Source organism: Salmo trutta, chromosome 37 (genome assembly GCF_901001165.1).
Source record: "Salmo trutta chromosome 37, fSalTru1.1, whole genome shotgun sequence".
In the NCBI taxonomy this organism is placed as follows: Eukaryota; Metazoa; Chordata; class Actinopteri; order Salmoniformes; family Salmonidae; genus Salmo; species Salmo trutta.
Genome location: NC_042993.1, coordinates 25,113,449 through 25,136,724, shown reverse-complemented (window position 1 = coordinate 25,136,724; position 23,276 = coordinate 25,113,449). Strand labels below are relative to the sequence as shown.

Here is a 23,276-nt window from a genome sequence, read left to right as displayed (position 1 = left end):
TAGAAATAGGCCTACATTCATTTGTAAATGACATGTTGCTTGGAACACACGTGATGTAATGTGTTTGTGCACCTCAAAATGCATGATGGCAATAAATATGAGAACAACACTCGGAGCAAAGCCTATAGAAGCCCAACTCTATCTGCACCTTTATCGCTCCATGTCCAATCATCAGCCTGATCAACTTTTAGGCACAGTCAGATTAAGAAGATTGTCATCGTTGGTTTGTAGGCTAATCAGCAGGTTTGTGTGTGCAATGTTGTAAGAAATGAAAAAGGACTTCGTTTCACCAGTAGGGACCCAACCCTAATGCCTTGTTAGAGTGACTTCACTTCCCAATTTAGAGTGAGAGAGAAAAAAAAACTGCCATCCGGTTATGGACTAAGCAAGAATTGTTGCTGCAATGGTTTGCGCCAAAGGGTAAATGCGCTTGTGTATGGGTTGATGTGATTCAGGCAGGCTATCCAGACTAGTTATAACGTGTTTAAATGACTAGATGAGAATCAACGACTGAGTGACTGCTACAATGGACTGTACGATAAAGGTAGGCGATTGAACTGGTTTTAATGTCGCTTGTGAAAACGATACGCAGCCACCCACTGAGTCGTTTAGCACGTCTCTGTTTGCTGAGTGAGAGAGGCAAAGCGATGATGCGAGGTCCCCACTCTTTCCTTCTTGTACAAAATTTCCTCTTCCTTCCCGTTCGTGGTTGTATGTCGGCTCTTTAATAACACAAGTAACCACTACATCTTTACACACCGATAAAAACGAAATGGTGTCCAGCATTGCACGCGTAAAAAGGAGCGCGCAGAACTCGCTATTTTAATTGTTTCGTTTAGTCAAGTTTAATGCAGACGTTACTGGGTTAAAAGCACATATGCTAGTTTAAAGAAAGTTAAAGGTGATTTAAAGAAGTGATGCATCTGTCCCAATTGACGATAAAGACGACACATTACACAGCATATAAGCAATCTTGATCAGTACATGTTTATTGGAGCGCGCTCGTTGCAGGTGTCTTGGCGCCATGGAACGTATTTGGAGTATAAAGGCCACTTTCCATAGAGTTGGAGGATCGAAATCCATGAGATGACTGGTATTTCATATTTTACATTTATTTCAACATTAAAATCAACATTACCACAACATATGAATAACTGTTAGTATTATTTTATCCAATTAACAAAAGGACTTCGGGAAATTCTTCTTCTTTAATCGAATTATTAAAATGGGGTATAATAAAATAAAGACGATCTAAAGCTTACCGAAATTGATGAGAATAACTAGGCCTAAATATGTAGCCTAACTTATTGGAATAGATCAAATATTGACTTATCTAATGGTTTTGAAACGCATTTTTATCATGAAGGTGGGGCACAAACCCTGACCAAGACAACCGAACAGCATCAATTCCAAATATAACGTATTGAGGTATTCCTTGTTATAGCAATACCGATTATTATTTTCACATAATAGGGTGATTTTAACCAAACAGTTAACGAATAGTTCGACCAAAATATGTAGCGCCTGATTAAATAGCTTGTCCTGTAAAGCAACAAGGACCTTCAACTTTGAGAAAAAAAAGGCACTAAAACAACGAATGGATATTCTGACAAGGTTATAAACCTCACGATCAATTCAGCCTATTTGCAGAACGAAACATATCAATTTAGAGGCTAATAACGAAACGAAATAAACGATTTAACATGTTTTGAAATTGGTTCCTCCACCATGTTGATGATATTTTAAAGTAGCTAAGGCATTGGAATAAGCCATTTACATTAACATGTTATTAAACTTGATTAAAATGTATATGTTTTGGACCAACAACTTTAGCCTACTTTCACGCATTGCAGGTGTCCATCCTGTTTCTCGTCCACTGAAATCAAATCACTTCCAGAAACATATAACGAAATTATCATTACTTTTCTTCATACCCTACAGCTATTACAACATATAAGACTAACATACTTAGGCTACTATTTGGATAACCTGAGGGAGGGAGTAAATAGGCTACTTCTGGTTACTGAAAATGGATGTTATTGCAGTGACATAGAGAGCGTAATTTAGGAGCACGCACACATACACTTTAAAACTTTAAATATGAAGGCCCATCTACTGAAACATGGATATTTTCTAAAACATCCAGATAAAGTCAGTTGTTTTTGTCACAAAGTTATTTAAAGAATATAGAGGCCTGAACTGCAAACAGAAGCGCTTGTCAGGTGTTGTTATCTGAGCTCTGCAGGCTTCCTGTCTCAAACCTCAGACTTTCCGCACACATTTCCGCTCCCTCCACACGAAAAAGGCAACAGACGTTACAAAACAGAATCAAGTCACTGGATGTGTCGAGGTACTGCATTGTTTTAGATGTGAATACATTAACTCTGAATATTGCCAAGAGGACCGTGCTCATTCTCCATGTGTATCCTTTATTATTGGCAGCTACAGTACATGCCTTGTTTCGACTGTCTAAAAGCCATGTAACAGAAGCCATGATGTCGCCATATCAAAAGTTGTGAAAACCACATGTTTTTGCATGTTGAAGGAGCAGCTGCTGCAGGCCTTTGCAAAATCAGCTCGACTCAACCTCTACTTCTGCTTTCTTGGCCTCAACACCATATTGAGGACAGAGTTGGTCACATGTTACATGGATCACCGTAGTGAATTAGTGATCAACTGCATACAATAAGCAAAACAAACCGTTTCTTGATATATGGCTCTGGTTTCAATAGGCAGTTATTTATTCATTTAAATTGTGATAAACAATTGCATAATTTACTTTTTATCCATTTACTTTTTAAAATCATCGACGATTGAATATTTAGCGGAGTCAATCTTTTCTTGTTTGGCAATGAACATTCACCTTGGTAGACAACCTCTTTGCAATTCGAGGCCTCTGGATTGGCACCATAAGCACAGATCAAAGCTAAAATACATTCACAACATAAATCAACTTCAGCAATGATATGGAACAAAAGTTAATCTAACCATAGTTATGCATGTAGACTGCAATGCATTTGGTTTAGACTAATAATCAGTCTCCCTTGTGAATCAAAGATATACAGTTGAAGTCGGAAGTTTAAATGTATTTGGCTAAGGTGTATGTAAACTCAGTTTTTCACAATTCCTGACATTTAATCCTAGTAAAAATTCCCTGTCTTAGGTCAGTTAGGACCACCACTTTATTTTAAGAATGTGAAATGTCAGAATAATAGTAGAGAGAATGATTTATTTCAGCTTTTATTTCTTTCATCACATACCCAGTGGGTCAGAAGTTTGCATACACTCAATTAGTATTTGGTAGCATTGCCTTTAAATTGTTTAACGTGGGTCAAACGTTTTGGGTAGCCTTCCACAAGCTTCCCACAATAAGTTGGGTGAATTTTGGCCCATTCCTCCTGACAGCGCTGGTGTAACTGAGTCAGGTTTGTAGGCCTCCATGCTCGCACATGCTTTTCCAGTTCTGCCCACAAATGTTCTATAGGATTGAGGTCAGGGCTTTGTGATGGCCACTCCAATCCCTTGACTTTGTTGTCCTTAAACCATTTTGCCACAACTTTGGAAGTATGCTTGGGGTCATTGTCCATTTGTATGACCCATTTTCAACCAAGCTTCAACTTCCTGAATGATGTCTTGAGATGTTGCTTCAATATATCCACATAATTGTCATTCCTCATGATGCCATTCATTTTGTGAAGTGCACCAGTCCCTCCTACAGCAAAGCACCCCCACAACATGATGCTGCCACCCCCGCGCTTCACGTTTGGGATGGTGTTCTTCAGCTTGCAAGCTTCCCCATTTTTCCTCCAAACAAAGCGATGGTCATTATGGCCAAACAGTTCTATTTTTGTTTCATCAGACCAGAGGACATTTCTCAAAAAAGTACGATCTTTGTCCCCATGTGCAGTTGCAAACCATAGTCTGGATTTTTAGGCCGGTTTTGGAGCAGTGGCTTCTTCCTTGCTGAGCGGCCTTTCAGGTTATGTCGATATAGGACTCGTTTTACTGTGGATATAGATACTTTTGTACCTGTTTCCTCCAGCATCTTCACAAGGTCCTTTGCTGTTGTTCTGGGATTGATTTGCACTTTTGGCACCAAAGTACGTTCATCTCTAGGAGACAGAACGCGTCTCCTTCCAGAGCGGTATGACGGCTGCGTGGTCCAATGGTGTTTATACTTGCGTACTATTGTTTGTACAGATGAATGTGGTACCTTCAGGCATTTGGAAATTGCTCCCAAGGATGAACCAGACTTGTGGAGGTCTACCATTTTTTTCCTGAGGTCTTGGCTGATTTATTTTGATTTTCCCATGATGTCAAGCAAAGAGGCACTGAGTTTGAAGGTAGGCCTGGAAATACATCCACAGGTACACCTCCAATTGACGCAAATGATGTCAATCAGCCTATCAGAAGCTTCTATAGCCATGACATTTTCTGGAATTTTCCAAGCTGTTTAAAGGCACAGTCAACTTAGTGTATGTAAACTTCTGACCCACTGGAATTGTGATACAGTGAATTATAAGTGAAATAATCTGTCTGTAAACAATTGTTGGAAAAATGACTTGTGTCCTAACCAACTTGCCAAAACTATAGTTTGTTAACAATACATTTGTGGAGTGGTTGAAAAACTAGTTTTGTAAACTTCCGACTTCAACTGTATCTAGGAACTGTAAGAGAGATTAGGTGGGAAGCAGGTGTTGGACAAGTAAATATTTGTTTGCTTTTGCACTGTGTTTGAGTTCCAATAGAGGTTATTAAGCTAGAGTTCTGTTGTGAATGTGAGGATGTGAATGTGAGGATGTTTCACAACAGTTGGTAGTACATGGTTGTGGTACAAGGATGTGTCACTATTGGTGAACAGCTCGAGCACCACCCTATGCGGCTGATTCATAAGATGATTATCTGATGTGCTGCTAACCATCAACCATTAAGCAGCTGAACCTGAGACAACAGACTTCTAACTTACAGTCCTACATGTTCTGCCTGTGTATGGTTCTGTTGGCTTATGTATTTTGTTCAACAGCCCTTTTTATGGCAGTATCTAGTATTAGCCTTAGGTGGGCCTAGTACACTCAGTACAAACCGTTCAATAGATAAAAATGGCCTAAGTGTGATAGTGCACAAATATGCTGAAAAAAAAGAAGAAAAAGATTGTCACTTGGACAGCAGAACTGACAGGACTTTAAAATGTGTGTTTGTAGTGTGTATGCTGTGTGTGTGCAGACAAAAATTGTTTTCAAAACTATTTTGTGTCCCTCAGCAACAGGGCCTAGCTTCTACGAAACTCATTGAACAGGAAGTCAGTTGTGGCATTGGCGGTCAGGCCACATTCGGTATATTTGTGTCAGTTTGCAAGCTATAGAGGGAGAGGGAGAAAGAGCAGGTGTATGAGCTTGTGAATGCACAAACACGCCATTGAAACAATGAATGAACCTAATGAAAGATAAGAAGTTCGACAATTGATCACTCCAATGCATAACATTACAATATGAGAATGGTGCACATGGCCCTCTCCGTGAATCGTTGCTGCTCAGCCTCAACCTCTTCTCAGCTCAGCCCTTAGTTTCACTTCTGCTGTCAGGGCCTCTGCACAACATGAGAGGAGGAGGGAGACAGACAGGGAGAAGAAAGAGAGAAGCGAGAGGAAAGAGACAGAAAGAGAGGAGAGAGAGAGGGTAACGGTCAGGGAGGAAAGTGTGGTGGACCTGTGATGTGTTGTTCCTCTACCACTGAAAACAAACATCACATGTACTAACATTTCAGTGTCAGTACTGAAATAATATTACGACAGTTTGATATATTAATGTCATTCAATTAAGCTTCAATGTTGCTATAGCTAACAGTCCTGTCACTGTTAGTCTGAAGAAGGAAATGCCACTAAATGTGTACCATGCATGAAACACTTTACAATGCTCAGGTAAGACAATGGAAGTGCGGCACTTTGAACTTCAATCAAGGCTGTGTATTCTTGCTGTTCCACGTACCCAATCCTCCCCTACCTTCATCAACCCTAGGTTGTTTTCCAGCTTTAAATGAGCCACATCTTTACACTGTGGCCCCCCTCTGTTTCCTTTCCCTTGGCCTGTGCCAAAAGGTTTCTCTGCACATGGGGGCCAGATTTCCTGTGGGCCACCGAAAAAGCCCAGCACTGACGTACGAGCCACAAAGACAATAGTGAAGTCCTCTAAACACACACGCACTTAGACCTACACATATATACTTACCCACACAAAGACTCAAAAACAAGGCCTATCCTTACCCACTGTATAGACACTCCTTCGCAGACACACACACACACGCACACACACACACACACACACACAAGAGTGCCATCTTGAAGAATGGTTTGGAGTTTGGGGGCCTTTGTCAGCGTTAAACACAGGAAGCAGCACAAAGAAAGCGTCTCAAATCTTGATCTGACTCCACCAAGCTCCCCCCCATCACCCCAATCCCAACGAATTAAAACTGTGACAAAGATCACGGAAGCTCTCATTTCTCCAAACGTCGATGCCAGTGTTCCGCAAGTAACTGCAATCAAACATTATGATACAGCTAAATTGATCAATAATGACAGTGATTTATAAACTTCATGCCACAATCCTCTATTTTCCATGTAATATTCCTCAAGTCACCAATCACATATTCTAAAGACATCTGGACTATAACAAAGTTAGAAACGTGAATGAATAAATCCTTCATCAATAGAACAAGACTCATTAGGGTGTAAAATTTCATCATGCGTGTTCCATTCAACGTAGTGTGGAAAAACCTCAGAGGTGTGAGCAGTTTCCTGGCTACCATCATCACATGACTAGTTGTGGCCAACACTTACCGTAACCGCTGACTCCACTGTTTGTCCATGCCGGCAGGAAGCACTGTCCGTGGTGAGCGAGGACCAGTCCATTTTCGAGTCGCCCTTCCCTGCCGCCACGACCATGCACATGAAGGGCGAGATGACGTCACCGGGAAGCTTCAGCCAGGCCTCCGAAGAGAGCCAAGAACCCACCGAGCCGGAGTGGGCCGGGCCGGGAGCACAGAACCCTGGGAAGAGAGGAGAGCACATCAACGGAACCAGGTGAGGGAGGGCGCATCACAGAGAAGTTATACCACTTATTTAGTGTTATATATACCACATTCCCACTTATTTAGTGTTATATATACCACATTCTCACTTATTTAGTGTTACATTTACCACATTCCCACTTATTTAGTGTTATATATACCACATTCTCACTTATTTAGTGTTACATTTACCACATTCCCACTCATTTAGTGTTATATTTACCACATTCACACTCATTTAGTGTTATATATACACCTCATTCCCACTTATTTAGTGTTATATATACACCTCATTCCCACTTATTTGGTGTTATATATACACCTCATTCCCACTTATTTAGTGTTATATATTTTTTACATTCAAGAGAGTTTACCATCACCATAATAAATACTGCAACAGGATCACACAGAATCATACCAGAATATTACTCATCTCCCTATTCTCTCTCTCAACAGTCGTGAGTCCCCTGTGGACTGCAGTGTGACCAAACGCTCCAGACACATGAGCAGCAACGAAGGGGGTCAGCTGGCCTACCAGGCCTCGTACCCTGAGCCCCGCGCCAGCCCCCAGACCGCCACCCCGCCCAACAGCGCCACAGAGGAGAAGAGAGTCATAGTGCCCGCAGGTGAAGTGCCAACACACTCAGTGGAGGGGTGCCCAGATCCTAAGGCACACAAGGATCTGCGAAGAGAATAGGCTGGGATGGTGTTCCCATCATATTGCCTTCACCTGTTAAATGATCTTCCATCATTTGGGAGTCAGCCATTAAGAGCAGATTTTAGGGACTGGGAAGGGAGCACATTTTTAGAATGGAATCCAGCCAGTGAGTCATTGTTGGGAGATTCCACCTAAGATGACATTCCAAACATGAGGTGTGTTAAATCTATACAATTCATTGACAAGACTACAAGGTTTGATTCTTAGCCTGAGTCACACAGGCCAAGCTATTCTAGTGGCCATGATAATACACGGATATTACATCACAGCTGTGTTAAACAAGGACAATGAAGACCCTAGGGCAGGGCCCCATACCCCCCAAGTTCTGAACACAAAAACATTGATAATAGTATTTTTATTTTGGGACATACATTTTTTTATAAAAACACCAGCAAATCAGCTACAAGTGATTTACATTCTGTTAAAGTATTCCCACACATAATAGATAGATAAAAATGTAAGCAAGGTTTGAAATTATGTTTTAATCAAATATCTGTTTGGGCATCTTGCGGTCAATTTGCAGTCAACAAATGATTTGTAATTATGTTCCAGCCCCCTGACCATCCGCTCATGAAAAAGAAAAGTTGATGGTCAGGACCCACTTCTGGGACACCGGATGAAAACGCTTTCAGTGTAAACTTAAACCAAATAGAAAGTATGTAGAAAATACAAAAGGACCTATTTATTTTTCAATAACAGCCTATAATCTTTGAAAACTAACAATCAACTAAATAAAAGCTAGACAATCAGATTTTGTAATGTTTGAGCATAAGAACACTGCATTAGCCATGTCAAAATGCATAGAATTGTAGGAGATTAGGTATGAAACTGCAACATTCTCTCTCCGCTGCCAAGATATGTTTTACTTATTATTTGGTCTGCGTCTGTTTTTTTTCTCACCGCTCAACCCTTATGGTGGGTCGCAACTCAAAAGACAACTCAATTGGTGGGTCATAAAGCAAAACAGTTTGGGAACCCATGCCCTAGGGTACAGACAGAGGCAAGGCATCTAACTACTAGCTGATATTTTGGGGTATTCACGAGGTCCAAAACGTCATCTTTGGGTTCTTACTGTACATTTAAAAACACCTTTAGTTTCATTTGAGGAGAAGAAAACATTTACAAGTAACTTCTCAACTTTATGAGATGATGGGTCTGTGTGAGTTACAACAACCTCCTGTTACCACGACTTACCAATCTCTCTTCCTTCTCTCCCTGTCCTCCTCTTCCTCCTGGTCCCAGACCCTGAGGTGTGGACCCAGGACCATGTGCGCCAGTGGCTGGACTGGGCCATCAAGGAGTACAGCCTGGAGGAGGTGGACATCATGCACTTCCACACACTGGAGGGCAAGGCCCTCTGCAAGATGACCAAGGAGGATATGATGCGCCTCACGTCCGCCTACAACGCAGACATCCTGCTCGGCCACCTCAATTACCTCCGACAGAGTAAGGGTTACGGCCTGGGACTCGTAGAAACTTTTCATATGACCATTTTCATACTCCATGAGGACATAACTGATCTATGTAACCTTCTTTGAATCTCTTTTTAGGCAGCCCTACTTTCTCCTACCCCACAACTCCAACCAACAACACACAGCAACAACCCCGACTACAGGTTAAATCAGGTAAGACAATTAACTTCACAACTCATTACCAAGAACACAGTGACAGTGTAAAATCCTTAAACTGCATGCATAAAGAACCTGGAGCTAGCGAGCATTGAGATAAACAGCCTTAAAATGAGATGGGGATTAAAATGGAGGGGTTTTGTGGCAGGAATAATCTATTTAAACCTCTCTCAGAGGCAGATCAAATACTTCACTCATTCAAAATGAAGTGTTGAGTTGCTATTTCAGATTACATAGTTTAGAGCGCTTTAAAGGTTTTTGGCGGAGCGTTTCCCTGAGTTGATGACTCTTTGACGAGTCCACGACTCAGTCAGTTTCAGACAGGAAACAGCTGCACCGGCAGAGAAATGGGCGAGTATGGGTCCCACGTTGGGACACAATTGACAATCTAGTGGCAACAGAGATGTCCCGGTCAAAAGGACACTCACCCCAAGGAATACTGGACCATCTTCAGCTCTCTGTCTGTTTTCTTCTGGCTGCTTCAAATCACTCTTTTAAGTCTCAGCTTTTGGGCTTTCTTCCATAGACTGTAAAAAAATAAAAATATGGACGAAGCCATCGATGACGATACCCCATTGTTTGCTATGGGAATGCTCAGTGGTGCATTTGATGATCAGGAAGTATCATTTCAGTGTGTCCCCATCTTGCTACATGGGAGGAGTTTTTGGAAACATTGCATGCGCAGTTTGAGCTACTCTGGGAAATTACGTTGCAGGCTAGGTCAGTGTTGACCCCTCATGTAGTATGTCAAGTTGAAGACCCTCCGAGGTACCGCAGGCTGACATTAGCAACTAAATGATCCTTATAACTTAGTCTGTCCAATTAATCGGACATGCAACTGGCGAAATGGAAGCAATTATTGATACCATGATTGTGTTTGGAAAAAACTGCTTCCTTCTATGGCTGCTGGGTAAATACACTTGAATTCAATCACTTTTGACAGTCCCCCTTTTGATTTGAACAAAACATTCCATACATATTTGCCCATTGTAGAAGTTCTCAGTAAGTTACTTTTTGGACCCAATTGCAAAAACATTCAAGAGAAAGGTGCTCAAAGTTGACCTATTTTACAAACCCCACCATACCACGAGACAGCTATGTCTTCATCACTGGAACAGAAACGGTTGAGATTGCTATCATTTAAAAGCTTACAGTGTTGTCAAACTATTTTATACTTTCTTGAAAATAAAAATGTAATTTAACCTGAAACATAAATTATCAATAAACGCTGAAACTCCGATTTGTTTCATATTCAAGGTCCATTCTATTTCTATGATTGACACCCACCCTGTATTAAAGAGCATGTTGTGTCGCCAACCAATGGCGGGCACAACACAAAAACCTCAGATGATGTAAAGTAGGGTCTAATCTACAACATATGCATATATGAAGAAAATAAGAGTTTACGCGTTTTTAGATTATTAACGTTTAAAAAAAAAAGGTCAAAAAGTCAATTTTCATTTAAAAAACATTTACTTGAAAACCCTTTAAGCTGAAAACCCTTTAAGACATCATATTCAACTGTTTATCCTTTCCAGCGATGAAGACATGGATGTCTCATAGTATGGTATGCAAAATGGGTCAACTTTGAGCATCTTTATCTCCTGAATGTTTTGGTATTCAGGTCCAAAATGTCACTTTCTGACCACTTCTTCCATGTACAAACATTTTATGGAAAGTTTTGTTTAAATCAAAAGGGATGCTGTCAAAAAGTGATAGAATTCAAATGGATCCACCCTGCTACCCCTCTCTGAACTTTCTTCCTGTGGATGCCTCGTCTCACCCTCCGTTCTTTTTGAGCAGAGAACAGCTATGAGGAGATAGGCAGAAGGAACAGCTGGTCATCGAACCCCATGCTGCCTGCAGTAACCAAAGGTACAATAACCGACATCACATCTCATTCTCAGTGCTTTACATTTCTTGTGAGCACTAAGGCAGATTCATACTAATAGTTGTATCAGATATTAGTTCTAGAAATTATTACTACAGTGTTTCACAGTGGAGGCAGAATAAATTCATTAAGCATTTTGTAGTTCAAGATGGAATAATGATAGAGAAAACTAAGAGTAAACAGAGAACTTTGTCCACATGTTTTCATCATGTTGTTTCTGATTTAGGTTCTCCCATGGAGCACCAACACAGCACCAGAGTCACAGAGCCTCCGCCGAGAATTGTGCAAGGTGTGCATCTGAACTGCTTTCTCGTTTCCTGATCCTAGTATGTTGTAACACTGGTATAACCTTTGTACCATAGTCAAGCCAATGTCTTAACAAAACAATCTAACCTTCCAACCCTTAATTTCCTTGCAGACCCATACCAAGCATTAGGTCCCCTCAGCAGTCGTCTAGCCAACCCAGGTGAGAGCATATCCCATAATGCACCATGTTAAACTGGTGAACCAAAAAGGTGGTGACAAATGTGGCCTTTACACTGTCTGCTTTGGTGTCATGAACTGTAACACTCCAAAATAGATTGAATAGGAGAAGAGAGGGCAGAGGTATTCCTTAAAAAGAGAATAAATAGTCATACATTCCCTGTCTGGGATGGCACATAGACAAAAATGTCCACCTAGACAATAGCATTATACATTCGCCCTTAGCAAAACTAGGCTGAAACATTTTAATTATTGTCTCCCGTTAACCAGAATTACCCTGTTTGACAGAATTAATTCTGTATCTCCTCACAGAAGGCCAGGCCCTCCACTCCAAGAAACGAACAGGCAAACACAGTTCATACAGGCTGCCTGACCCCAGCGCTCACAGGCCTGTGGGTAGGTTTCTGCCTGGTCCACCCACGTTCTGTCTCTCTCCATGACACACAGTGAAAAAGGTCACATTTGCAGAAGTAGCTCAAACTTGAAAGTGTATTTAGAATCCTGGTGGTATCTCTTATGCAAGTTATATTCTCAGACACAAACGGGTCATAGATTGATATGACAATAGCAAATAGTCCACGAGAAGGAGATATCAATGGTGCATGAATTAAACTGCATGTGAATAAATGTAATTGTATTTTCGTGTCAAATTGCCAGTTGGCAACCTATCCCTTACGGGATTAATTGATAAACAAAAATGACAATCATTCACAGTGATAATTCTTCCTGTGTTCTGTGCAGTGCACATCGCATAAAGAATGAAATGGAAATCAATACATAATAATGGATAAGGATATTCAAGCAAAAAAACATCTTAAAATCTATACAAATACAGAAAAATTAAGTGTGTATGGATAAAACGACACTAATCTACAACCAATCCTACTCTTAAGAGAAGCATTTCAGAAACAGATCTTGCTCGCTTTAACAGAATCCAGCCCTTTGATGCATCCATTCCCCTCACCCCCTGTCCCGTTTCTCTTCCAAGGCTCTGGACAGATCCAGCTGTGGCAGTTCCTGCTGGAGCTGCTGTCGGACAGCAACAACTCCAGCATCATCACCTGGGAGGGCAACAACGGCGAGTTCAAGATGACCGACCCGGACGAGGTGGCCAAGCGTTGGGGCGAGCGCAAGAGCAAGCCCAACATGAACTATGACAAGCTGAGCCGCGCCCTGCGCTACTATTACGACAAGAACATCATGACCAAGGTGCACGGCAAGCGCTACGCCTACAAATTTGACTTCCAGGGCATCTCACAGGCCCACCAGAGCCACGGCGGAGAAGGGGGCATTGTTAAGTATCAGACTGAGGTATCTTATGCCCAGCCCTACCACAGCCACCAGCCAAAAATTAACTTCATGAACACGCATGCCGCCCCTATGCCAGTGTCCCCTGGGAACTTTTTTGGGCCGTCTACAACTTACTGGAACTCAACAACCAGCCCCATGTATCCGGGGTCTCCCATGCCAAGGCACCCGGGGACTCACTCCCACCTGAGCTCATACTATTGAGGTATGGGTGTCTTGCACTAGACTGGATGGCAGAGCTTCCTGAAACAGACTGATATCCAAGATACCATCCACAATGCATCTGGTCTTTAACATCTAAATTACGTTGTAACGCTATGCGAGTTCTGTTAGTACAGAATGTAAAATGGACAATAACGCTCACGTCACATCTTCAAGCAGAGGCACCATAGGAAAGGCAAAAGGAAAAAGGTAAACAATGATGACTAGTAGAGACCAAGGGATAGCCATGAAGGTTCTGTCTTTTTGAATTTCTCAACTATGGAGGTTGAGAATTTGTTCATATTATAGCCTGTGATTCACTTGTTTGAAAACCACATTTTTCAATTAAGTAAGTATTTTGTTTAATATGTCATTGAGGTCATTGAAGGACTTAAGGGGAAAGTCACTGAGTGTGGGAAGTCGTAAAACTGTTATGAGGTCTTGATCGCAATTACTATATTCACTGATCTAACATTTGTAAAAGTATCCTTGTATAGAATGTGTCATACAATTGTAGCAATAAAACATTTACACCTGTAGTAAAGCCAATAAAAGAAACTTGTATATTTGAGTTGGTCTCCTTTCTTTTCTCCAAACCATTGATAATTTTAACTGACAAAAATATTAACTAGATGGTGTATCAGTAATTTGTTTTATTGCCAAAATGAATTATCGACATGAACATCGGGCAGTGACCACACTTGCTGTCTATTTGTCCACACCAAAGAACTCCTCGAATGTTCTGTGTGGTTCAGAGACCTGCTCCACTTCCACGACAGCAAATCCCTTCACAGGCCTCTCTTTAAGTCTCTCCACCTGCCTCACACCTAACTGCCCCTCCACCACGGTCTCGGGCTGTGAGGTTGTCGTCACCTCCTGGGTCAGAGCAGGCTTTGTGTGGTATTCCACCGACCACGACTTGCTGGTGACCATCTTGGTGGTGGCTAGAGTACACAGAGCAAGTTAGATGCCAAACATCCTCACCGACACAGACTGAATAAATGGATACTCATTGATGACAGGCTAAGGCTTGTGTGTAAAATGTTTGAAAATGGCTTTCCAAATAAAAATTATTCATATCATAATGAGGCCATCTTCACAAATGCAAAAAAGTACTCGACCAAAACAAACTCACAAAACCCAACAGTAAGTAAATGCAAAGATACACTTGTAGTCACAGTACTCACCAGAGGGGACAGCAGAGCTACACGTGGACTCACAACAGGAGCAGACTGAAGAAGCTCCATACAGCTCCTTCCATCTGATTGGACCAGACCAAGATGCATCAGAGCAACATGAGTCTTTTTTCTATTATTCATGGTTTTCTATCATCTTTTGCAGGCCTATATGGATAAAGTATCAAACAGCTTCAGTATTAGCAGGGCTTACCCTCCTGCTGCAGAATCGTAAGTGCAGGCCTTCGCAGTTGAAGAGGGGACAGACCTCCCCACAGACATAGCACAGTGCATGTAGAGCTGCTGTGGCCGAAGAGGTGGCTCGGGCTGATTCAAATGTGGCACAGAATCTAGTTTGCATACTTATGTACATACTACTTCCAGTGCAATGTAGTGTCAGAGGACCTCAGTAAAATGAATTGCATAGACAAGGGAAAGAAAAAGATTAAGCTCAGTAGTTATAATGCTTGATGAAGGCCATGTATTGCATAGGAAATCTAATGAGGGCATAGCACTCAAGTTCAACTACTGCTCAGTTGACTATGGTTACTGTATATTAGGAACGGAGTGCAGCCTTAACATACCTGCCCTGCTGCCATTCCCTGAAACAGAAAGGCATCCATGGTAAACCTCACAACATTCCTTTTATATGGGATGAATCTGGAGCCACTGTTGTTTCTGCTCTCAACCATGCACCTGAGCAGAAAATAGATTACTGTTAAATCCAAGTTCTTTTTTTTCTTCTTTTTTTAAAAGGGTCAATCTGCAAATGCTACATTCATTTTTGGAGTTAGAAATGAATGATATGTACCCATATATTCTTGAAGAATATAACTTATCAATGCTGCATGAGCCTAGTACAACTGTGGTACAACATAAGAACCCAAAACTATCATTTGGATGTCATAGATGGTCAGTACTTGCATCTATTGCTCACTCTATGAATTTGAGAGTGGTTACATTTCTCCAGCCGCATCCCTCAGATTTTTGCCAAAACATGGGCGGGGGTTTTCTTTGTTATTGTTTCAGCTACAGATTGCCTCTAAAAGCAAAGTACTGTGCAAATGATACTGATAGAAGTGATCTGGCATACTGCATGTCTACATTACCCAAAATTGTCAATGACAGCAAACTGAGGCGTAGAGGAGTGTGACCGCTTAACGGTCACATTACACGAGTGGACATAGAGACGTCCATCTTTAGACATGGAAGGCACTTCAGCCTGAAAGTACATGGGCTTTCCCATAGAATACCCATCGGATGGGGCAAGTCTCTTCCATTGAGCTGAGGGAGAGAGAATGAGTAGTCAGATCTTTCAATTACCTGAGGGCTCATTTAAGTACATTCTATAACATGAGGACTACTCATTTACTGTAGATCAATGGCTCATCTATACCCTACCATTACGTGCAGTGAGCATGGAAGGGATTCTGTTCTTCATTGGTTTTGACACCTTGTGTACCACATTCAGCATGTAGCCTATTTTGTAGGAGTAATGATATCTGGAAAGAAATAAGCAAATGTAAATAATTGGCATTGACTATAAATCAACTTTTAAATGTTGTGCCAACCTGCTATCATTGATGTCGTTTTCTTTGTATGGAATGATAACTCCTCCAGTGACATGAACTCAAGGTAAACATCAATCCATCATAAAATAGTGTGAATACTGCAAGTCACCTGTTGAAGTGACAGCCAACTCGCAGGGTGAATGGTGCAGCTCGCCTGATAGGCCCTTGGAGCTTCGGAGGGTCATATCGGAGAGTGTTGGAGTAGGCCACACGATTATTTACGAGCTGTTTTATTGAAGATAATTAGGCCTATGTCAATATCAACAAGGTATTTCTGGGAAATGTAGGCCTATGAATGCTGACAAGCCTTACCGAGCGCTTGCTCCCACAGAGGCCGAGGTCGTATTCGAAGATGAGGGAATCTTTTGTAGATTTATTGGCTTGGCATGTTCCGAGTGTCAGTTGAGACGGTGAACCCCCGGAGCCCAAAATGTTTTTCTTTACCTGCACGAACATCTTGTTGATGTTACAAAGTGTTATCACTTCGCGGGATTGACTTTTTGGACCAGAGGGCTTCTGTGTTGGGTACACGGGGATCAGTATTTTCCTAACTTTATCCGGTAATTGTTCGTGTCCAGTTCCACGGACTGGAGAGAAATGTTCCTTGTCTACCAGCGGCACCCTTGAGTGCTGGAACACAGGTAATTCGAGGTAAGATGGTGAGTCTTCGGCGAGTAATACCTTCACAGAAGGTTTTATAAATGACTGGCGTTCATTTGAGCCTCCCTCTGCTCTTAGAGAATGCAAAAGGAACAAAAAGGCCAAGTTGAAAATATAAAACATATCTATATTCCTGTACCAAAATTGTACAATAACTCGAGCAAAATCAGGCCCTGCGTCAATTCATAGCCATAGGTATGCCGCGTTCAAATACTAGTCGGAACTAGGAAGCTTAGACATTTCCGACTTGCTGATTCGTTGATCAACGCACGTGTACAACCAGTTGGCAAGTCGAATTTTTCCGAGTTTCCTAGTTCCAACTACAACGTGAACGCGCAATATTCCTTGCAGTATGAGGCAGAATCAAAAACAGCTGTTGGAGACCTCGTGCCACCGAGGACATTTGAACTGCAGGGAAAATATTAGATACATTTGATTCAAATATTATAATAGATGATTATGCCTGCCTAAAAGTTTTGATAGACTAGACAAAAATAGTCAGGGCCTATAAAAATGAAGAAAATACAAATAGACAATTATAGATTATATCCAGACAAGTTATTATCCATACAGTGAATGGTTTGTACATTGTTAGCTCTCATTTTCAACTTTGGTGACAGATAAATGTGGGATATTGTTAATTATATGCCTAGATGTAAAAGAAGTGTTAAGCACATTATTTTTACATTACTTGAGAAAAAAACATGTGTGTGTTTGCTCATCTCTAGAAAATGGTCAGTTCAATGGACAATATTTTTAATGTAGAGAAAGCACACATATTTGTGTTAAACACCTGGGCCACATTCAGCAGAATACAACGTTTTGGAACAGACAGATAGAAATACGGTGTGTATAACAAACATGCCTCTCCGACAATTAGAACAAGGAATCATGCCAGCTCTATTCATCATTTATATCTGAAACGTTTCGACGATGCTAGCCAACTGAATGTGGTCATGTTTTCCTTATGAATTTAGCGTCAGTGGCATTATATTTAAAGGTGGGTAAATCACAGTGAGAGAGTGAATGAGAGGAGAGAGAGAGCAGAGCCAGTCCAGTAGAGGGCAGAGGGGGCTGCGGCTCCATTACACAGGTGGGTGGAGCAGCATTCATTGGTAAAGGTGAAGTTGAGGCCCATGGCGTACTTCTCACCAGTCAGGCCACACAGGGCGGAGAGGACACAGCTCTTCTCATACAGCGTCACACTGAATTCTCCTGTAGATTAAAGGTGTTTATGACCGAGTTAGCGTTACATTGACGGTGTTATTAGTACACACTCAGGTGGACATACTCAAGCAGAAACATGCGGGCACACAAACACAATGTATGTAACTAAAGGAGATCTCACCGCGCTCCCCCACAGCTTTGCTGGACAGACATAGCTGACCTGGAGGACACTTCTGAGGGAACTTGATACAGTCCAGTGGGGAGATGGCAGGGAAAACACAGGTGTAGCAAAACAGAGGAACTGAAAGAGAAAGATATTGATTACACTAAGAACAAAGTAAAACGAAGGTTTGGCGCAGGGACTGAAGGATAGTAGAGATTTTTGATTGATAATCTTCACTGTCAATATTACCTAAGGAAGAAGCTAAAGTCTTATGGTGGAAATGGGTGGGAGGAGCTTAAACAATTCTGTTAATGTAATAATGCACAAGTCAATATACAAAACTCAACACCAATTAGCTTCTCCCATAAACACACATGCACGCACACACAAACACAGTATATGATACATTGCAATATAAGTATTCCGTTTCTAACTCCTTTCTCTTCCACTTACCCACAGGTGGTACCAGACACAGTAAAAGCAGATGGCATAGAAGCTGCGACATCACTTGTTTTTTTTGTCTCTCTCCAAACGAAGACAATATCCTGTATTCCCTTTGATTTGACTGCTTTCCCAGCTCCTCAAGACCTTTCTGTCTTCTCGTTATCTAGATCATCTAAAGAACAATAACTTGTTGCAACCTTCTCTTATCTAGTAAAATGTGTTGATGTCGTCCTTTTGGGGGATGCGTCTGTACAAACCTATGGTATTATGCCAGTACTTTTAGTCTTCTCTCTCTTCATGCATCGTCTGCTCAGATCTGAAGATAGTATCTAGGAAAACAAGAGGCTACCTTAATTATCTCCCCACCCCAACACATCTGATTCAATTAGGACATTATCCGCTAGTGATAAAACTGAAGTCCTCCGCCATGGCTGATTGTAAAGTGTACACTGGAATCTGCATAAATACTTAAGTAGAAACAAACTATCTAGTATTCAGTTAAATAGTGTGTATTGCAAGGAAGATACAGAAATATATTGCTGAAATCTACAGTACTGCTTTGACATGTATAGAGGACCTTTATACAAGTATTCTGTAACCGCTCACTAAAGAAGAGGCTTATTGAATCATCCCATATTTCTTAATGAAAAACATGAAGTTTAGAGGCAGGACTGTCAAGTGACTTGCCGTCTTGTGACTCGGACTGAAGAGGAGGGTGCGATGGAGACTGGACTTTAACAGTATACATATATTCACAGGTGACGTTGAACATAAACAGTGCAGTAAACTGTTTGTGATTCTAATGCAGTCTATGCTGAACATATTCAATTCGCAATATAGATGCCAAGCTGTACAAAATGGCAGTATGACACGGAGATCAAGTACATGCCAATGAAACCCATGAACATTTCTGCTCTAACGGACTCCCAAACAATAAGCAATAGGGCTGAGTTTGCAGAGAAATACTGTTTGTTTATTTCAAGTACACATTAATGGTGTAATACAGAAATGTGGTTAATCGAGGGTTGGGATGCCACACATGACTAGGTTAAAAAACACACCTTCCTAATATCTTGTTTAAATGGTCCCTTTTCAGCACATTGGTCCATCTTTCACTTCATATCCTGGAGAAAACACACATGCCGTTTGTATACAACTATAGATTCGGGCTCTTCTCTTTCCTCGATTCCTCATCTACTTCTCAAAACGCATCGGAGGAGAAGATCAGAGGGAAGATGAACCTTAGAGCTTTCTTCCCTCTGATCTTCTCCTCCAATGCATTTTGAGAAGGAGCCAAAGAGAGAGGAAACATTGAGGGAAAGACGAATTGAGTCATGCACTACATAATGAGTTTAGTACAACCCCTGTTGGAGGAAAGTGGGCATTGCTCGTCTGTCGACCAGCTGCCGCCGCAGCCTGACCACAGCAGAGTCCACCTGCTCTGCGGCCCTCTTGCCGTGCAGGTTGGCCACCAGCTGCAGACACGTGCCCTGCAGCCTGGAGAGCTCCTCTTCAGAGGACAGCAGGCAGTGTCTCAACACAGAACTACCCTGAGAGAAAAACACAAGACTCAGAGGGCTGAATTCAAACATGAGAGCAAGCACTAATGCATAAATCATGCATTGATGTCAATGGAAGACTTGCACAGAAATGTGAGTCTACTACAGTAAATGGCCAAGTACATAATAAGAGAAAGTGCCATTCATGTTCATTTTTAGAGGAAGGTCGTTAGTTACCTGTATGAGATGAGCAGCCTCAGGTAACTGGGTCCCAGGGTGTCTGTGGTAAACCTTTACTATAGGCCTGTTCAGTTTCTCTCTGGAAAGTATATCCCCACTGTACTCAGGGCCCTGGAAAACACATGACAACATAGGAAGATAGGGGTGGAGTAGTGAAGTCACCCACTATCAACATTACAACCAACCAACCATTACACCAGCGTTAGTGGCTCTTTCTTTACCAAACAAGCACAGATACAGACACTATCTTCAATGCACATGCTTATCCATGACAAAGCTTACAGACAGTCCCACTCACATACTGACCAGTGCTCTGTCATGGCTGTGACGAATGCAGTTCAGCTGCCTCTGTTTGCGGAAAATGGCCTGCCTGGTGGCTGCAGACATAGTTGTGAGGTTTTGCTGTGCGAGAGAATGAGAGTTTTACTATTTTGACTTTTAAATGTTAAATACTATCGTATGTCCCATGCTGTACCTTCAGAGTGACGGTCTCAGCTATTTTCTTCACCAGGGCGTCATTGACAGTACGATGGGCCGCTTTTTGCCTGGCGATGGCATTGCCAATCATCTGCCTGATGTTTTCTCGTAGCAGCTGTGATTGGTTCACAGCCAGAGTGGAAGACTCCAGAACCTGCTTACATTCTGAGAAGGGAAAGATATTGGTAATTCTTTCTTTTTCAGACCTGTTTCAGCTGATATTTGCCTAGTATTCGCTAAGAGTGTATAGTAGAAATGGGCAATTTGTGGGACTAACTAGCAAATGGTAAGCCTACAGCTGCTGGTTTAAATAAATCCCAAATAAATAAATGAGTGGCTATTACCGTAATTTCCGGACTATTGAGCGCACCTGAATATAAGCTGCACCCACTGAATTTTAAAAAAAATATTATTTTGAACATAAATAAGCCGCACATGTCTATAAGCCGCAGGTGCCTACCGGTACATTGAAACAAATGAACTTTACACAGGCTTTAACGAAACATGGCTTGTAACAAAAAATAAAAAAATTGCAGTAAACAGTAGCCTACCAAGAAAGTCATTGGTCACTATCTTCCTCCTCCTGTGCACTGAAACCACTGAAGTCATCTCCTTTCAACAAAAAAAAATCATTGTTTAAGCCGCGAGGTTCAAAGCGTGGGAAAAAAGTTGCGGCTTATAGTCCGGAAATGACGGTATGTAACTATTATGTAATTACACTGTCACCATGTCGCGTCTAAGACAAAAACTAGGTGAATCACTGACAATTAAACAAAGTGTAACCACAATAGGCACTATATGGGACAAGGTGACGTCACTGCAGTGCCATAAACTGTGTTACACTAGTACAGTATGTTATTGACATAGCACCTGGAGTGAAGGGGCCGATTGGCTCTGGTAGTTTTATGAGGCCTTGGGAGGGAGTTCCCCGTCCCCCTGCGGAGAGAGAGCCAGAGCCAGTGTGTGGTAGAAGCTCTAGAACACGCGCTCTCTCACTGGCACAGTCCAACAGCTGCCTACTGCACTGACCCAGGGTCTATACACGGCAAGGAGAGAGAGAGAGAAATAAGGGCTTCTTTTTTTAACGGGTATATCAATAGCAAATCAAGGGATATCTCGACAACTTTCTTGAATAGGCATAATCATAACCCTATGCACCTGTATCCATTGAAAACCATAAAAAGAGAGAATGCGACCAATCACATTTATTTTATAAAGACACATTAGCATTTGTCATCGTGTTTTTACAGTAACCCGGCCTCTAGCAGTTAGATGTCATCACCTGTAGTTGTGCTAGTGTGCTCCTCAGAGTGCTCTCCAGCTCCTGTTTCAGCTCAGTGAGTTCTCTCTTCTCACACTCCAGTAAATGATCTGCTCCGTCTCTGCCCTGGAAACAGAACAATCATCTGAAGTATTGTTTTCTCATAGCCATACAGTAGATTGGAATACATATAGGCCTAATGTAGTTCAGCAAAGCAATACTGGGCAGAATAACTTGGGGTCAGGTGGAAATATGAAATGAACACAAATAAATGAAGTTGTGACACATGCACTGCACACACTGAACTCACAGTCTCAGTAGTAGCTGGTCTTATGGTCCTTCCCTCCACACTCTTCTTGTTGATCAGCGTTTCACACCTCAGGCTCCTCAGCATCCTCTCCAGGAGGCCTCTCTCCCGCTCCAGTTTAATGCATTCATGTGCCACCCGGCCAGCTTGTCTACGTATCTCGCCCTCCATTTCCCTCACACGGCGCATGTACTCCCTTGCTACCCCGACACTGGCCTCTGCACACTGCTCTCGGAAGCAGGGAGGGGGAAACGGGACCACAAATGTGGTGGTGGTAGCATATGGGAACTAAACATGACATAAGATAATGACATTGAAGTCTACATATACAACAATATATAACTTAATTTCATAAACTGTGATTGCATCATTTCGCAAAACAGCAATTACCACCAACTTACATTTTAGGCTAAAGCTTATACAGCCAACAGGATTTAAAATAGTGCACATTCATTCACTATTAATTGAATTCATCATAACTTTAAGATATTAAACTCTCACCATTGTCCCTGTGTTTTGGGGTCTGACTTTATTCTTGCACAAAGCATCATGAGTATCACCACCTCCAACCACTTCAATTGTGTCTGTGCGCCTCGGGGTTAACGCGGTGGCGCTACAGCTCCGCGCACGGCTGATAGACCCCGGCCGTCCTGCGTGGGTTTGCCGCACCAAGTGTTCCGCTCGCCTTATAGAGTGCATCGTATCATCTCGCCAAGACTGCGGTCCTATCGTCACAGAGGCGAGGGGAACTGACTGAACAGGCATTTTCCATTTACTCAAGCCTTTTTTAAATCTATTTTTAACTATCAAGTCTCTTTTGAATAGGCTACAAATTACGAAAAGTGCCTCTCAACCCCCCGAGGGTCAAATAAACTAGCGTTGAAATATCATCTCCAAAGCAACAGTTTCCAAGTAACCAGAAACCATGGTCCTTTTTGTGATTGGACAATAGGTGAGTCAGTTGTGGGGTGAGGTCATGTCTAAATAGCTTCCAGCTTTTGTCAAATTTACATCAAAAGTT

At 41.9% G+C, this 23,276-nt stretch overlaps 4 protein-coding genes across 7 annotated transcripts; 1 reads left to right on the top strand and 3 right to left on the bottom strand.

Moving 5' to 3' along the window:
- The first annotated feature begins 198 nt into the window (after window positions 1–198).
- On the top strand, window positions 199–13,862 carry LOC115177034 (Friend leukemia integration 1 transcription factor). Of its 4 annotated transcripts, none has more exons than XM_029737488.1 (10): window positions 199–420; window positions 6,870–7,075; window positions 7,519–7,688; window positions 9,023–9,226; window positions 9,331–9,405; window positions 11,212–11,283; window positions 11,526–11,588; window positions 11,718–11,765; window positions 12,095–12,178; window positions 12,771–13,862. In XM_029737488.1, the coding sequence occupies exons 2-10, from the start codon at window positions 6,936–6,938 to the stop codon at window positions 13,292–13,294; spliced, it is 1,380 nt and encodes a 459-aa protein (XP_029593348.1). In that variant the 5' UTR covers window positions 199–420; window positions 6,870–6,935; the 3' UTR covers window positions 13,295–13,862. The 4 variants fall into 4 exon arrangements, with proteins under 4 accessions (XP_029593348.1, XP_029593345.1, XP_029593349.1 ...); XM_029737485.1 differs by having other exon boundaries at window positions 402–544; XM_029737486.1 differs by lacking the exon at window positions 199–420 and adding an exon at window positions 571–1,093.
- Window positions 13,863–13,999: 137 nt separating this feature from the next.
- Window positions 14,000–16,901, bottom strand: LOC115176511 (zona pellucida sperm-binding protein 3). Its single transcript, XM_029736540.1, has 8 exons — window positions 16,350–16,901; window positions 16,147–16,262; window positions 15,868–15,968; window positions 15,576–15,750; window positions 15,051–15,162; window positions 14,681–14,793; window positions 14,479–14,552; window positions 14,000–14,235 (listed from the first exon to the last, which is right to left on the bottom strand). Exons 1-8 carry the CDS (start codon window positions 16,818–16,820, stop codon window positions 14,000–14,002), a joined length of 1,398 nt encoding a protein of 465 aa, XP_029592400.1. The 5' UTR covers window positions 16,821–16,901.
- A 535-nt stretch (window positions 16,902–17,436) lies between these two features.
- On the bottom strand, window positions 17,437–19,040 carry LOC115176802 (sperm acrosome membrane-associated protein 4-like). The gene is made up of 3 exons (XM_029737109.1): window positions 18,481–19,040; window positions 18,046–18,165; window positions 17,437–17,912 (listed from the first exon to the last, which is right to left on the bottom strand). The coding sequence occupies exons 1-3, from the start codon at window positions 18,530–18,532 to the stop codon at window positions 17,707–17,709; spliced, it is 378 nt and encodes a 125-aa protein (XP_029592969.1). The 5' UTR covers window positions 18,533–19,040; the 3' UTR covers window positions 17,437–17,706.
- Window positions 19,041–19,422: 382 nt separating this feature from the next.
- Window positions 19,423–23,185, bottom strand: tektl1 (tektin like 1). The gene is made up of 8 exons (XM_029737481.1): window positions 22,757–23,185; window positions 22,259–22,543; window positions 21,970–22,074; window positions 21,558–21,723; window positions 20,686–20,852; window positions 20,517–20,612; window positions 20,208–20,321; window positions 19,423–20,021 (listed from the first exon to the last, which is right to left on the bottom strand). Exons 1-8 carry the CDS (start codon window positions 23,018–23,020, stop codon window positions 19,824–19,826), a joined length of 1,395 nt encoding a protein of 464 aa, XP_029593341.1. The 5' UTR covers window positions 23,021–23,185; the 3' UTR covers window positions 19,423–19,823.
- Between the last annotated feature and the right edge of the window lie 91 nt (window positions 23,186–23,276).

Coding starts and splice junctions, on each gene's coding strand:
- LOC115177034 (XM_029737485.1), top strand. Junction 7,076..7,518: donor GAGCACATCAACGGAACCAG/GTGAGGGAGGGC, acceptor CTCTCTCAACAG/TCGTGAGTCCCCTGTGGACT. Junction 9,227..9,330: donor CCTCAATTACCTCCGACAGA/GTAAGGGTTACG, acceptor ATCTCTTTTTAG/GCAGCCCTACTTTCTCCTAC.
- LOC115176802 (XM_029737109.1), bottom strand. CDS start 18,532: ATGTCGCAGCTTCTATGCCATCTGCTTTTACTGTGTCTGGTACCACCT. Junction 18,166..18,480: donor GTGTCTGGTACCACCTGTGG/GTAAGTGGAAGA, acceptor TTTCTCTTTCAG/TTCCTCTGTTTTGCTACACC. Junction 17,913..18,045: donor CAAAGCTGTGGGGGAGCGCG/GTGAGATCTCCT, acceptor TTTAATCTACAG/GAGAATTCAGTGTGACGCTG.
- LOC115176511 (XM_029736540.1), bottom strand. CDS start 16,820: ATGTTTTATATTTTCAACTTGGCCTTTTTGTTCCTTTTGCATTCTCTA. Junction 15,969..16,146: donor GTTGGCTGTCACTTCAACAG/GTGACTTGCAGT, acceptor ATTTCTTTCCAG/ATATCATTACTCCTACAAAA. Junction 14,553..14,680: donor TACGATTCTGCAGCAGGAGG/GTAAGCCCTGCT, acceptor TGGTCCAATCAG/ATGGAAGGAGCTGTATGGAG.
- tektl1 (XM_029737481.1), bottom strand. CDS start 23,020: ATGCCTGTTCAGTCAGTTCCCCTCGCCTCTGTGACGATAGGACCGCAG. Junction 22,544..22,756: donor CCCAAAACACAGGGACAATG/GTGAGAGTTTAA, acceptor TGTCATGTTTAG/TTCCCATATGCTACCACCAC. Junction 22,075..22,258: donor GACCAGCTACTACTGAGACT/GTGAGTTCAGTG, acceptor TTCTGTTTCCAG/GGCAGAGACGGAGCAGATCA.